The sequence below is a fragment of the Agelaius phoeniceus genome, chromosome 5 (assembly GCF_051311805.1).
Source record: "Agelaius phoeniceus isolate bAgePho1 chromosome 5, bAgePho1.hap1, whole genome shotgun sequence".
NCBI classification, from domain to species: Eukaryota; Metazoa; Chordata; class Aves; order Passeriformes; family Icteridae; genus Agelaius; species Agelaius phoeniceus.
The window spans coordinates 21,134,594-21,149,375 of NC_135269.1; the positions used below are offsets into that span (position 1 = coordinate 21,134,594).

General features: G+C 44.6%; 2 protein-coding genes across 7 annotated transcripts in view; one reads left to right on the forward strand and one right to left on the reverse strand.

Annotated features, from left to right (window-relative positions):
• SYN3 (synapsin III) overlaps positions 1–14,782 on the reverse strand; it is a 191,732-nt gene that overhangs the window by 75,931 nt on the left and 101,019 nt on the right. The window lies entirely within an intron of this gene.
• TIMP3 (TIMP metallopeptidase inhibitor 3) overlaps positions 11,021–14,782 on the forward strand; it is a 37,585-nt gene continuing 33,823 nt past the window's right edge. Inside the window, exon 1 of the mRNA XM_054631627.2 lies at positions 11,021–11,393. Within this exon, the coding sequence (XP_054487602.1) occupies positions 11,270–11,393 (124 nt within the window). The 5' untranslated portion in view covers positions 11,021–11,269. The remainder of the gene's footprint in view (positions 11,394–14,782) is intronic.

Genomic DNA, 14,782 nt, shown 5'->3' on the forward strand with positions numbered 1-14,782 from the left:
GTTTAGGCAGGACTTATCTCTGTCTGAAAATGAATCAAACTGCCAACACATAAAAATTAAGGGACCTTCAGCCATCAGCAGAGCTCCCAGGAAAGCAGCTCACGAGGTCTGTTTTATGTGCAGACTGGCTGCTTCCTGCCAGCCAGAGCAGGGTGCTACAGGCAGTCTTGTCCAAGATACCCCAGTCAGTCTTTTGCTTTTGGTCCAACACAAAACCAGAGGTGTCTGTCTAATTAATAATGTAAATCTGGCCTCTGGCCTATTCTCAAGGAATACTGCTTTTCTGTCTTTGAGAAACATAATAACTACCTTTTCCTCCTCCTAATCAAGTTTCTCAGGATTCCTCACCTGACTCTAAGATTTTTGAAATCAATCAGCTGAAAAAAGGTTAGTGACACAATTTCCAAGCCTTGAACTAAATTTTCTTACATAGCAGAGTCAGCATCTAAGGGCCCATAAACCCTTTTAATGTCCACAGTCCCACACATCCATCACTTAGAGCACACACTTTCCCCTGTAGAGCATCCTCTACAGATTGTATGTGGAGAGGAGAGGCAATCAGGAGAGGGAATCCATGAGAAATTTAGTGGAAGAAAAAGAGCCACCTGTTGCTCATGTTTCTGGAAAAATTTGGTTGAGACAAGAAGAGTCATCCCTACCCTTTTACCATTCTTTTGTACCCTGTGGTGCCTCTGGACTTCAGACTCATCACAATCTGTACAGCAAACCTCATGTTAGATAAAGCATTGACATCAATTTACCACAGGAGTGTAAAGCAGGTAAGACTCAGAGTTCCCTGAATGTGGTATCTGCAGTATAAATGCCACAAGCTGCAAGCTCCTTCCCTCCTGGTATGGCACATTTATTGCCACTATGTTCATTTTAAACCCTCTCTAATGTGCACTCGATGCCCTTTGGCAGGGACTCATCCTGCCTATTATGTATCAGTACAGTGTTTGGGACAATGTGGTTTTGGTTTTTCTAACAAAGAGCAGTGCCAAAACATAATGAAAGCGTATCAGTCATAGCCTGCATAGGAAAGGCAGTGTCCATGGGATGATAACATCTTTGGTGGTTACCATAAAATTTTAAAGAATAGGTCATTCCCCTCATACACTTTTAAAAAACCTCATAAACTTGGTATGCTAAGAACTACAAATATGAATATATTTCCCTTATTTGGAAAAAAAGCAAATTATGCTTCCAGTTGCACGATCCCACTTCATTTTTTGATATTTGACCTGCAGATTAGAGGTTTTCACGTCATCTGTCAACCCACAGAGACTATCCCAAGGTTCAGTGTGTGTGAGAGAGATAGGAAAGGAACATTAGGAACAGGCCAACCACAAATAGCTAAAATTAGCTATGAGAACTGGAGTACTGAGGTCTCTAAGGAACACTAGTCAAAGGAAGAAAATGGTTGTTTGCTAACCTCCCACTTATTCTACTGCCTCTGAGGACTCCTGGCTCATATCCCTGCCCAGACATCCTACATGGCTATTTAAGAGGATTTCCCCCACCCCTTCCCCCTCCATTGGCCATAATTTTCCTTTTTTGTAAGTGCAGTACAGAGTGATATGGAATTCCTGCTCTGGCAGCAAGATTCTGACTGGAAACAGGAAATGGGGGCTCTGCAGAGCTCGGCCTCTGTGACAACACGGACGTCACACCCACGTGCAGACAGGGATGCTTCTCACATATGGCAATCATCAGCAGCTCCCCTTTTTCCTCCCCTCTCTCTTCCCCAGAAGGGCTTACAAAGCCCTAGAGGGGCCATATATCGAGTTAGAAGCAGTCTTTAGGAAGCACGGCTGTGTGAGGCCTCAGTTATGACAGAACATGATTTCTTGCATAATTCTTTCAGATTCTCTGAGGCCAGTAAATTTGAGACTGTAAATCTTCACGTGACCAGAGCATATAAACTTAGAATAAGACATGGTATGAATTACAAAGAGACAGCCCATCTTCTTCAGAATCTGATTAGGGGAATCCTTTAAGAACTGTCCCTTATATGCAGCCACAGGCATGGTTTTAAAAGCTTCCCTCCCTCCTTCTTCCCAGAAATGCCTGATGGAATAAGTTGGGTTATTTGGCAGCACCAGGTTGTCCTATTTTCTCCTTCCCATTTTAAAAGCCTTTTCTCAAAATAAAACCAAATGGCTATGACTACCTAATCCTTCAGATTACAATTTCAGGGAGAAAAAAAAATTGTTAAAAGTGATTGCATTGATACATGTGAAAACACCTTAGGGGACTTGGAGACATTGTCTAAGCTAAGGAGGTAGGTTCTGGAGGAGCAGAAGGAGAAGGAAATGCTCTTGTAATCACTAGGAGTGAGTATGGGTTTCCTCCAGCCATCTCTCTGGAATGCTATTGCTTACATCCATACACAGATTATGCTATATATTAGCCTCTCTAGGCTAACTTGCCATTATACATGGTGTTCAAAGGTGAAGTTTTATTCTGTATGGGGAAGTCAATTTCAAATGAAGTAAAAGATTGCCTCCCTAGCTTGCTCCTTCTTTTTCATGGGGTGCACTGTGCTCTTCTTGATGATCCTGTTTCTTTGGCACAGAAGAGACTTTATTTAAGTATCAATGGAAGAAGTTTTTTTCCAGCAACAGCTCATTCAGTCTCAGCACTGGAAAGGGGAATTGAAATGCCTTCAGTAGGTACACCCACAGCTATCCTATGAGGAAACAGAGACCAGATTAGTTCCTTCTATCCTAGCTGCACTAAGGATTTGTTGGCACTGCACAGAACTTCACCCCTGCCCTCCCATTCCCCTCACTGGTCTTGTGGTGGTTCTGCTGAACTTGAACGGAGGGAAAAGGAAGCAAGATTTTGGTTAAAAAATGCTGGGTTGTAATCTAGGGAACATAAAGATACAGCTAAAATGTAAACACATAAAATACTTGTCTATCTACTGTCTTTTGTACTGTCAGGTGCTGGGGAAAGTCTGCTGGAGAATCATATCTCTGTTGGTAGAAACTGCTGTTGCTCAGCCCTTTGTTTATTATTTTCCATTAATTATCCCATGATTAAAACTGTGGATTCCTCCCATGCATTGCATAACTTTTACTCTGAGAGCACTTTCCTCACTGACCTCAGCTAGGTGTCTAGGGAGAACCCTTCTGCCTCCCTGGCCTGTGTGGTGAGAATTCAATCTCTTCTTGCAGTTACCTTGGAGAGGAGAGGCAGGCAGAGGCAGAGGGAGAGAAAGAGGAAAGGGAGAAGAGAGAATGTGCTGTAATAAGCTGTTACTGGACACCTGCTTCTGCCAAAAGTGTTCAGTCCCTCTCCAACCTCTTAGCACTTGAGATGAGCCACTGCTTTGGAGCGCAGTCCAGGATCCCACTGCAAGGCACTTGGGATAATGCCAGACTCTGGCCAACACTCTGTGTGAGATTTGGTGGCACAGCTACAAACAGCAAAGCTACAGAGAGGTGTTTGCTTGCTCACAGCACATGGTCAAACTTTGGTACCTTCAGAGTTCAACTCCTGGTATGTATTCTGTACATATAGACTACATCTTCCTGGTTCCTGCAGCTCTGGGTAGTTCTCACTGAAACACCCCTCAGAAAGGCACAGTGAAGGGATAGAGGCTGTCAGATTAAAGGAAAGGGGAAGAGAGGCTGTGATTAGCTCTGTTTTCAGTGGACAAAGAATACTATTTTTGCACATCTGTGCTAAATCAAACAATGATTTTTTCACTCCTGACATTAATACATTAGGTGTGGAACTCACACTGCTGACCTGAGAAGTTCCTTTGAGGAATGCATTACTCTTCACTTGGGAAGAGCAGGACAATAAACAAATAAATGTTCTCACTTTAGACTGCAGATCTACAATCTCCTCATCTTTTGTCTCACACCGAATGCCAAGATTTATGGATAAAAATTCCAAAAGAGTGAGGAAACAGAAGTGCTGCCTTTTGCTCTAGAGAAGAAAGAGATCCGTCCTTGAAATCTCCCATCGGAAATTCCCCAGCTTCTCCTGGCTGGGACTGTGAGTCTGAGGGAAGGGCCTGATGTCAGTGAGCAGTCAGCTACTGTTTAGAATACAGCATAGATTTGGGAGCACAGGAAGGAAAGCATTGAAAAAGTCTGGATTTATAAGAAAAATCCTATGCAGTGGCAATTCCACACAGAGGAACTGCTTCTCACTTTTGACATCATGCAGTGGCATGCATGACAGGAGTCACTGAGTTCATTCCCTGCTGGGACATTATCCTTGTCACTAGAGACTGTTCTTGTAACTAATATCTTAATTTGCAGTTTCAGGTGAGAGGCTGGTAACACCTGCACTATGGGGATGAGGAGACTGGCTTATTCTTACAGGAAGTTTCTGAAGGTTGTGCAGGGAGAAGCAACTCAAGACATCAACTTTTCCTGCACTTGCACCTGTTCTGCAGGTAAAGAAAAGACCCTTCCTTCACACCAGACAGCCCAATACTATCTTCAGGCTCTTTAAAGAAACAAAAAAAGGGACGCAAGCACCGTGGTGCTGCTCTTTCTGCTTTTCATATGTATGGTAATTTTAGGGGATTCCAACATGCTTTAAAACCAGTGACACATCCTAGGGACTGGCACATGAAGGGGCTGCAGCTTTCATAGCCTCAGGATGGTCTAAGAGATACAGGATTAGTGCTTCCTGCCTGGGATCTTTCTCTACCTCCCTACACTCACAGGGGGTTGTGGAAGCAGATGTATCCTGACAGTGCCCTCTGATGAGAAGGAGAGAAAGATTATGCTGAGAGATGAGGAAGCAGGCTCAGTCCATGCCTTCAGAAGGCTGGTGAGAAGCCTTCAGAGAGATGAGAGAAGAAGGATCTAGCTGTTCAACATGCCAAAAAGGCCATGTCCTTAGGTCAGCCAGCTCTCCCCCCAAGGGAGGCTATATTCAGCTCTCCTGCTCCTCTGTGGCCAATCATCACTATGAAAAGCCAGGCCAGTAGTTGAGAGAAAACTGGGGATGGAGTGGTCAGCCACCTCCAGTAAAAAGAAAAAATTGGAAAAGTTGAAAATGAAATACTGGACTGTGCCGGGGGAGCAGAAAAGCACCAAGATAATACCTCACCCCTGACAAGCAGAGTAACTTCACAGGGAGGGCAACCAGCTGTGAGAGACATGCCAGTCTGGCAGGCTTTCTGTCCCACACTTGAGTTTGAGCAGGACATTAAAGGCTACAGTGAGAGAAGGCAATAAAATCTTTGACAACCACACCAACCTTTAGGCTCTTATCCCATCAAAAGGAAGATTTGCCCCATAGCTGCTCATGGAGCTGATGCAGATGTTACTGCGTTTCTGTGTCTATCCCTTCTTCCTCAAGGGAAGGCTTCTACAGAGATATTGTAGAAGCCTCCCCTCAAAGGCTTCTACAGAGATATTGTCTTCTTCAAGTTACGTGGATAGAAACGTCAAACCTCGATTGCAGCCATGAATCTGCTCATGAACTCTGCTGGCTGCAATGCCACAGAGCTGCCTTAAAGCTCTCTTAAAAATGTGAGGCATTCCAGTCATTTTAATTACTGTGCATTGCATAAGCCAGAAACCAGTTCATACAAAGGAACAACAGAAAAGTGATTTTCAATTGCTCTCACTCTCTTCTGTATTTAGTGCAGCCTCCAAAGCTCTGGGAACACCAGCTCTTATTACCATTTGAAGTACTTCATCTATTTGAAATCTCTTTGTTCAGTCACTTAAAGCTATTGATGCATTTAGAAGGCTTTAAAAAAGAAAATCAAAACTTCAATTTGAAAATGGCTACAGCGGCAGGAAAGCAAAACAAGAGAAATGGAAAGACTTACTATAAACAAAAATGAGAGAACATTAGTTGCTTGGAATGAGGCATAGGCAGGTAGAACCAAGCAAATCACGTCATGTCCTTCCCTCCCGGATTCTGTCAGACCATCTAATCACTGCCTCCTGGCTTGAACCCTGCATGGTACTGAGCCCTCTGGCCCTGGTCCAGAAATGCACTTAAGCTTATATTTAACTTTGTGTATGTAAATGGTTCTGTTGACTTCAGTAGAGCATCTTGTGTGCTTAAAGCTGAACATGTGCCTTAGTGTTTTGCTGGATTTGGGCCAAAGAGCGCGGTCATGTGCAGGAAACATTTTCAGCTTGATAAGGCTGTTAAAAGATATTTCCTGGTTACTCTTCTGCAGCTGATGCCACATCACAGCCTGACTGAAGGATACCCAACTACTGAGGGGTGATTTCATATTCCACAACCCTTTATAATGTAATATTCCTGGAAACACATGGTGCCTACAGTCTGCTACCAGGCTGGGTGCTCTCAGTGGGCACAGTCTCTAAAGGATTCTTGAAGACTGAACACAGTATAGAACTGTTAGAGCTGATGAAAATTTAATGGTGTACCTGCAATGAAAAGCTTGGGAATGGGATGGAGTGTTACCTATGTCTGGCTTGCAGACAGGAAGGTGACATAATTCCTTTGCAACCTCAGAGAAAGAGATCAAATGAATTTTTTTTGTATGTATTCATAGAATCAAAGACATTTTTGAAGAAGGAGTATTCTCATTTTAAATAGCATATAAAGTTCACAGATACAACACTGGAATTAATAGGAGTTTTTCAATTTGTTTCACATACATAAATCATAGCAAATACAAACATTTTAAACAAAACATCTTCTCAGAGGACAATGTTAGAAAAGAAACAGTTTACTGAAAAAGAAGCAGATAATCAAGAACCTTTTTGTAACACAATGCATGACAATTCTCTACTGTCCTACAAGATGGCAGGAGTGTGCTGTAGAAAGAACATCAGATAGCTCTGAAAACACCTACCCTTCCCCTCATGCATAAAAACAATGAGACCTCCTAGAGGGCATGATGCTGAGCTGCTGCAAAAGATATAAAGATTATCAACTTCAAGAAAAGTTTTTAGGACAAGAGGATGCTTTTGAGCAACTTGTCAGGTGGACAATTTAGAATGCTAATGGCAAGACTCCACACTCATGAATCAAGTCAATTTGCTGTCAAAAAATTAAAATAGAAAAGGGCCCTTACTTCAGAAGCTTTTAAAGTTAATATATTGTTAAGGAGGTGGCAGGGCTGTTGAACTGCAGGTTGAATTCTCCTGATTTCATTCATGCTAAGCTCAGTTTAAGCCAGCTAAGATCTGGTGATGAACTGAAGTGTTACCAACCACTACATGTGACATTTGTCAGGGTATTTTTCTCTGGTGATAGTGGGGTCTCTCTCTCTGCACCTCCCCCTCTCTCTCTTTCTCTCAGCCCTCCTGGTATGTGGGTTTTTTTTGCCAGCAGTTGCTGTAGTTTGATGAAGCCCTTCTGTACTGAAGCAGCCGGCATCCCTCACAATGAAATGTGATCAGAAGGCAAGTGAACATGCCTTTAGTTCATATCTCAGTCTCTGTCCCTGGTTCCAGGCGAGTCTTGTGGAAGGAAAATGATGTAAACATGCACCTGATATAAACTAATATGAGTATCTGAAAGCAGAAGGTAATTCTCCTTCCCGAAATTTAAATGACACCCAGCTTAATATGTTTCCTTTTCCAAAGAATCGGTTCTTTAGGTCCTGCGTAGAGCTGGCTGCAGGCGCGGAGGTCGAACCATCTCTTGCAGTGCACTGCCCCCTAGCACTGCCGCGCACATTCCTGCGCGGAATGTGGAGGGGAGAAGGACGCTGAGCTCAGTCAACACCACCTGCGGGACATGGCTTTTCCTGGGAATTTTCACACCAGCTATTGACCCAGCCCAGTCATGCTTGGCTTGCGGGATCCGACGGGGTCACAGCATGAAGTTGTGTGGCTGCTCGGTAAGGCAGAGAGATCCTTAATTGTGTTCAGCAGTGTGTTCTTGATGGAAGACTGGAATAACATAGATTTCTTTATTTGGGGACATTAAGCAAACGTGAATTCAAATTTTCTCATATGAAGATCAAGGTGTCTATTTTCTCCTTCTTTCAATGCTGCCTTCTTTATGGCCATATAAGGTTTAAAGTTTTATCTGAGCAAAGAAGCAGAATGACAGTTTTTATTTATTTTTTTCCCTTTGCAGTTTTTCCCATGCAGACAGGGCATAGAAGAGGAATTCAGAGATAATTATCCTTTCAGTTCCTTCATTGACCTTCTCTGTTAATCTGACACCATTATCAATATTTTCTCATATAAATAAACACTCAGAATCTTTGCCTGGCTTTTTCAGAGTCACTTTGCCAGTAGGTCTTAAAGGGGAGAGGCTAATATTGGATATCTAATGGATATTATCAGATGATAACATAGAATATCTCTATTTGCAGATGATAAAATGAGTGTACAGGCAGATTAAAGTATTTAACAAAGGCCTTGAGCAGGCCACTGGCCAGACTGAACTTTCCTGAGTATAATTTACCTGTACTTTACAAAAACAGCACAATCTGGTTTCTCTGTGTGAAGTGTACTCTTCAAGAGGCAAATAAATATTGTTCTTAATGTACAGTATCCAGTCCTGATTGAAAAAACTGCACCCCAACTACTGTAGAGAAATGAATCTCTCTGAAAAAGAATATCTAAGTGTAAAAAAAGCAGGTGAATCAGCTAAGCCCTGATCAAACACAGGTACTACTACTCCAGGCAATGATAATAAAAGCACTAAAAAAAATTCTGGATCATTTCCCAAACAGTGGTATAGAGGATAGTGGTAAGCCTTGCCATACTGACAGCCTGCACCCCATCCCTTCTGAAGAGATGTGCCCAGCCCTTGGATCAAGCTGTGTCACTCCTTTTCATCTGATTGCTTCTCTGGATTATATCTGAAAAGTGAGCCAGTTCCTGCAATCAGCACAAACTTGGTGTCATTTTAACTAGCTTGGTCAGCCTCACTGTAAGCAGGCTACTTCCATACCTTGGAGGGCCCTGTGGAACTTCAGTAATTTCTGGGCCCCTTCCTCTCCCATTTCAGATATCGAGAAAGTGGGTTTGTTTTTCAGTCTCCTCTGAATGTGTCCTGCATCTGTATATCATAGACTCTCAGCATTTACACAGCACCCAACAGCTTAAAAGCTTATTACAAAGCATTTAGCATGTTAGTCCTCGGAACACACAGGAAAGGTGTTATTATAGGAATGAAGAAACATATTCAGGGGAGTTACTTGGCCAGAGAGCGAAGGGAGGTGGTGCAGGAGCTGTGATTATAATCTAGTTGTGTGTGGGCCAAACTCTCCCTTACTTACACCAGTGTCAGGTTCTGGCAGAATTCTACTTATCTCAGGTATTGATCTGAGATGCTGATAGGCTAGGTGTATCATGATGTTGGTGGATATCAAACTTTTTACAACAACAAAGGAAAAATGAGAGTGCCAGACACACCTCATTCTTCTTCCGTGTTTCTCTGCTGAGGTTGGAGGAGTTGTTCCTTGTTTACAGCCAGTGAGACTGAAATGACATCCACCCAACCTGAGGGATCCAGCTTCACTTGTAGTACCTTGAACAGACAGTCTAAGTACCTAAAATATTTTTTGAACAGGGTTTCTTGTATTGCAAGTTGGGCCCAATGGTTCAGACTGTGAGGTGCCTAAACAGAATGATTTATTTAATGCCCTGTCTCACACATACTTATAGGACCCGTTAGTACCTCAGCACCATCTGATTTTTTCACTGTGTTCACTAATGCACATTCCTGAGTAGCTCCCAACACTATTATCCCATGACACAGGGATTTGAAGCACAGTGAGGCAAAGCTGCCACACAGGTTGTCCGTGTCACAGCGAGGGTAGGAACTTGTGTTTCCCACTGCTGGCATTGCAACCTTGATCCCTACTGACAACACCCATCCTGAAGCTTTTGCCTACCAATGCTCCAAATAAAAGCCTGTGCTTCCATAAGACAGGAGATTTTAATTTATATGGACTGTATGATTAAAGAAAAGGTGTAGGAAGACTGTGTTTCACCCAGATGGAGCAGAATTGTAAATCTAAAGACTTAGCTGACTATACAGAAATTAGGACAGCTGGTCCCTGGCCTTTAATACCAGCATAATTTATAACTAGACGCACTTAAGTCTTGTAAACCCCGTGGAAAGTACTCTGACATTATATACACTGGTTTGATACTGTGATTAATCACCCCTCAGTCCCCTTTGGAGGATAATAAGGCTGTCTGTATCATGCAGCTGGCAATCTCCATCCTTACAGTCCCAGCTCTTCTATAACATTTACATTTCTACAGCTGATGGAAATTTCTGGCTTCAAAAGGGGATAAAGGAAAACAAAACAAATAGGACATTTCTCTAAATTCAACTAAAGCTGCTCTGCTGAAATATACTTTGAGATTAAATATTGGGAGTGCCTGGGTAGAAACAACACTGCTTTTTCCAGCTTGGTTTTAGCAGGTTATGACCGCTTTCTGACTGAAAGGCCAGAGAAGGGGAATTGCTGGGTGGTGGAGAAGGAGCATCTGAGCAGGATTAAAAACATGCAGGGCAAAATCCTGGTTTACAGTTCAGAATAGGTCTTGTCCTTTCCCCCCATCCTCTTTCTACGGCCTGTTGGGAGAGGAAAAGAAGCAGCACACTGCACTTGTGCGTTAGACAGCTCTTTGGAATAGCCAGAGTGGTGTGCCTGCAGTTTACAGTCAGTTTGCAGGCGGACTGAAGGGAAGCAGCGCGAGCTGTCCAAGGACCGCAAGCGTTCTCCAGGTGTCCTGAGGAGCGGCGCGGGCCGGCCCGGGGCAGGGTGTGACAGGCTTGGGCGGACACTCGCCGCTACGGGAGAGCTACGGCCGGCACGGAGCGAGGCTTCCCCCGCCCCGCGCTACCGGGAGCGAAGCGGGTCGGGTCGGGTCGGGTCCAGGTCGGATCGGAGCGGGTCGGGGTCAGAACCGCGGTCGGGGTCAGAACCAGGGCCAGTACCGCGGTCGGGCCAGAACCAGGGCCGCGCCCCCGCGCGCTGGGCGCCGCGCGCCGCTCTATTCCCTATAAGGCGCGGCGGGCGCGGCCCCGCCCCGCGCTCGCGCCGATGAGGTAATGCGGCGTTGCCATTGGCCGCGCGCGGCGGCGCCCCCGGAGCGCGAGCGGCTCGAGCCGGGTATAACTCCGCGCGCCGGTCCCGCTCTGCCTGCAGCGCTCCGCACCTCAGCTCCTCGCAGCTCCGCACCCGCACCGTCCCGGCGAGCGAGTCAGCCAGAGGGGCAGGGCAGGCAGCCGCGGAGCACGGGCTGTTAGGGAGCAAGAATAAAGTCAGCTGAACACAGCATTGGCCGCTTCCCGCTCCGCAGAAGTGAGGAGGCACCTCGGGGGCAACATGACGGCGTGGCTGAGCTTCCTCGTCGTGTTCCTGTGCAGCTGGAGCCTGCGGGACTTGGTGGTGGAGGCTTGCACTTGCGTCCCCATCCATCCGCAGGATGCTTTCTGCAACTCTGACATCGGTAAGTGCCGCCGCCCCGCAGCCGCCCGGGCCGGGAGGGCTCGGGGGAAGCCGAAAGCTCCCGGGACCCTGAGGGGTGCGGGCAGCAGCGCGGCTGTCACCGCCAGGTAGCCGCGTCCCGCGAGGCACGCAGTGAGGGCAGAGGTGCGGCAGGCGGGTCACACCCCACAGCGGTGACCTGACTTTCCAGGAGCGGCTTTAGCTCTGTTGCTGCCGCAGACGTCTGGGTTGGTAAGAGGAGAAGCGTGTGGTGGCGGACCCCCGCCCAGCCCTCCCAAGCCCTGTCCCACGGCGGCAGCAGCCTTTCCCAGAAGTATCTTAAAGAGATCAGTCATTGTTAGAGTGCCATATTTTGTACAGCAGGACAGAAACACAATTGGAGGTGTAGGCTGCCAAAACTTCCTCCTCAACTTGGTGACAAGAAGTAGGAGGCAGGATTAGGATGGGTTCTCCCAAGCCAGGAAGCTAGAAGAGCAGGTACCAAGTGTCTCCAGGCTTTCTGCATGCTGTGCTGTGGTCTTTGCAGCTGTGGGAGGTATATATACCTGCACGCTTTTGGGAAAGTTGAAACGCTTTCCTTGGATCCTGACTGATATTTTCCACTATGGGTTTCAGCATCCCTAGGGTTTTTCGTTACACTAACTTTAGGTAGAGGACAAGGACAGCACCAAAAATCTCTGAGGAGGAGGTAATAGAGACTCTGTTCCCAAGTTTGTTGGCTTTCTTGTGGCCGAGGGTGGGTAACAAGATATTGTTGTTGCTTGTTAGCTCTTCCGTGGCAAAGTGTACGAAATCAATTGGTTGTGTCCTTTGAGCTACAGCCTGTATTTACCATTACATGGACACATGTCTATGTAATGGTAAATACAGGCTGTCACTTCAGCAGTGGTGAGAGGACGGCACAAGTCCGAGAAGTCTCCTGCCTTCTCTGTAGGTTGTCTTAGTAGCACAGCATAAAAGGGGCCAGGGACTTTGCACTGCTGGTACCCACATGGTACTGACTCAGAGTAGAGTCTGCAAAGAAATCTTCCTGGCAACTGCTATGGAAGTCAAATAGAAAGTAATTCTCACTGCAGCAGAACACCCATTGCTATGAATGCTGCCAGTAGCCTTTCAGTAGCCAAGCTTAGTGGCAAAATATCTCTTGCCTTGAGTTCTACAGAAGCTGCAGTTGTGCCTGCTTACTCATGTTTAGTTTATATAGTGAATCTGCTCCTGAATGCCAAAAACCCATTCCATATTAAAAGTGGTGGGAAGGTTGCACTTTGTTTCAGTGACGATAGCCTGGAAAACATACATAAAATAGTTTTATACTGGGAAATTCTTCCAGGAAACTAAATTATTTAAACTTCTGTTTCCATTTTCATAGTTTGGATAGACAAGTGTGCCACCTAAGTGGCAACTGGCAGGGAGATTGTCCTTTCTGTGAAAGTGAGACTGGGAAACAGTTTTTCCACAGCAAAAGCTCATGGCAGCATGTGGCCTTCATTAGCTGCATTTTGGGAGAAGGACTGTTTTCTTGCTCTGGTTAGGTCATGCTATAATAGATAAGAGGTAATTTCAGTTCAAAAATGGTATTAAATATATTTTTGTAATAAATACACACTGACAGAATATTTTTACTAGACGGATAAGTGACTCAGGGTAAACTATGATGTTTCATATAATGGTGCTCCTAAACTTTAGGGCACAAAGTTTTTCTGTTTTCTACTCTGTTTTCTGGTTGAGTTTAAAGTCTTCCCTTCATCTTTCCTTTCTCTCTTCTGGGCTCTTCATTATATCTCAAGCCTTGGCTTTGCTCTGAGACAACGTAGTTCAAAAAGTTGATATGTCTGGGGCTGTCATGCCTACAGACATCACAGCAATGCAAAGGAAGAGCAGCTTGAGGGGAAAGAGCAAGCCATTCCAGTAAATGCCTTGAATGCAAGTTTGGTTAAGACTGCATGGGTTGAAGAAAAAGTAAATCCTTACATTTGCTAAGACTATCTGGAAAATGTGATATTTCTGTAGGCTGATTTTAGTAAATGCTGTCATGTTCTTCATATGCGGAAAGGACAAAAAGCTCACTAAAACTTTCTGGCTTTGGAGGAGTTAATCATCTCCATGGAAACTGATGGCAGTGTACTAGTGCAGTGTTTAGACAGACTAAACTACACGCTGGGTTATAAAACACATTGTGGAGAAGAAAGGGACTTGGCAGCAAGTTTTTATCGCTCTTAAAACTTCTGACAAAATACCAGCTCTAAAGGGAGGAGTCAGCGCAGTAAGGGCTGGAGCAAAAGAGGCTTTTAAAATAGCTCCTAAAACAATGCAAGAAATTAACTAGCTAGGTGGCAGCCTAGGAGAGGCTTTTCATCTTCAGAAGCATTGTATTTTGAAGAAGAAGAAAACTTTTAGTTGAGGACTGTAATGCAAACTTCTACTGTTGATGTTTCTTGCTTAACCAGTGAAGTCCTACTCTCAAGTTTATTCTCTTCTCCTTTAATCTGATCTCACCGGACATTTAATTTTTCATTTTTCCGATGGCTCAGTTCTGATACAGCCTCCCAACCCTGCAGTCACTAGAAGGTTTTAATCTTTACAGAAACAGATGGTCAAATAAACCCATTGGAAAGGGCAGGATTTCAATATGTACATAGTTTGAAAGTGAAGGTTGTGTTCTTTAAAGGAATCTTGAACTTCATAAATAACAATGTATATATATATATATTTAATTTAAAAAAGGAGGAAGGGGAGAAAAAAGAGGTACTGTTGCTAGAGGTACTATTGGTCACAAGGGATCTTTTCACTCAGCCTGACTGTTCCATCATGATGAATGGAGCAAAAGTGAAGAGGTGTGTCTTATCTGGCCCTGTGGGGTCAATCAATAATAAAATTGCTATTTTAACTCTTGGCTTTCTTTCTTTACCGGGATCAGTAAGTGCCTGAAGAGGCAGTACCGTAATTGGACAAACAGCGGCTGCTATGATTTGCCATCTGAACTTTGCTTCCTCCACTCCTGCCCTCTTGCCTATGACCCCTTCCAGATGTGAATATTTTTCTTTTGTTTGAATTAAGAGACCTTTTCAGAGAACAGACACCAGGCATGCTTTGTTCTTTTGTGACAAAGCTGTGACATTTCCAGCTGGACATAGCTGACATGAAAGGGACTTGTTTGTCCTTTTTTTGCACGAACAGCAGGAATTTTTGAGCTTGGCTGCAGAATGTTGAATTCACAGGTCTGGAAAACGCCTCCCATTTGGCTGGCCCCCTCTGCCCCACATATCCTTTCAAAAAAAAAAAGAAAAAAGGGAGAAAATATGTCAAATTGCAGACTGCACTTTGACAAATCAATCTGCAAGTTTATTCACTCCACAGCTATCTTACTTCTATCTTGCGCATATACTTTAG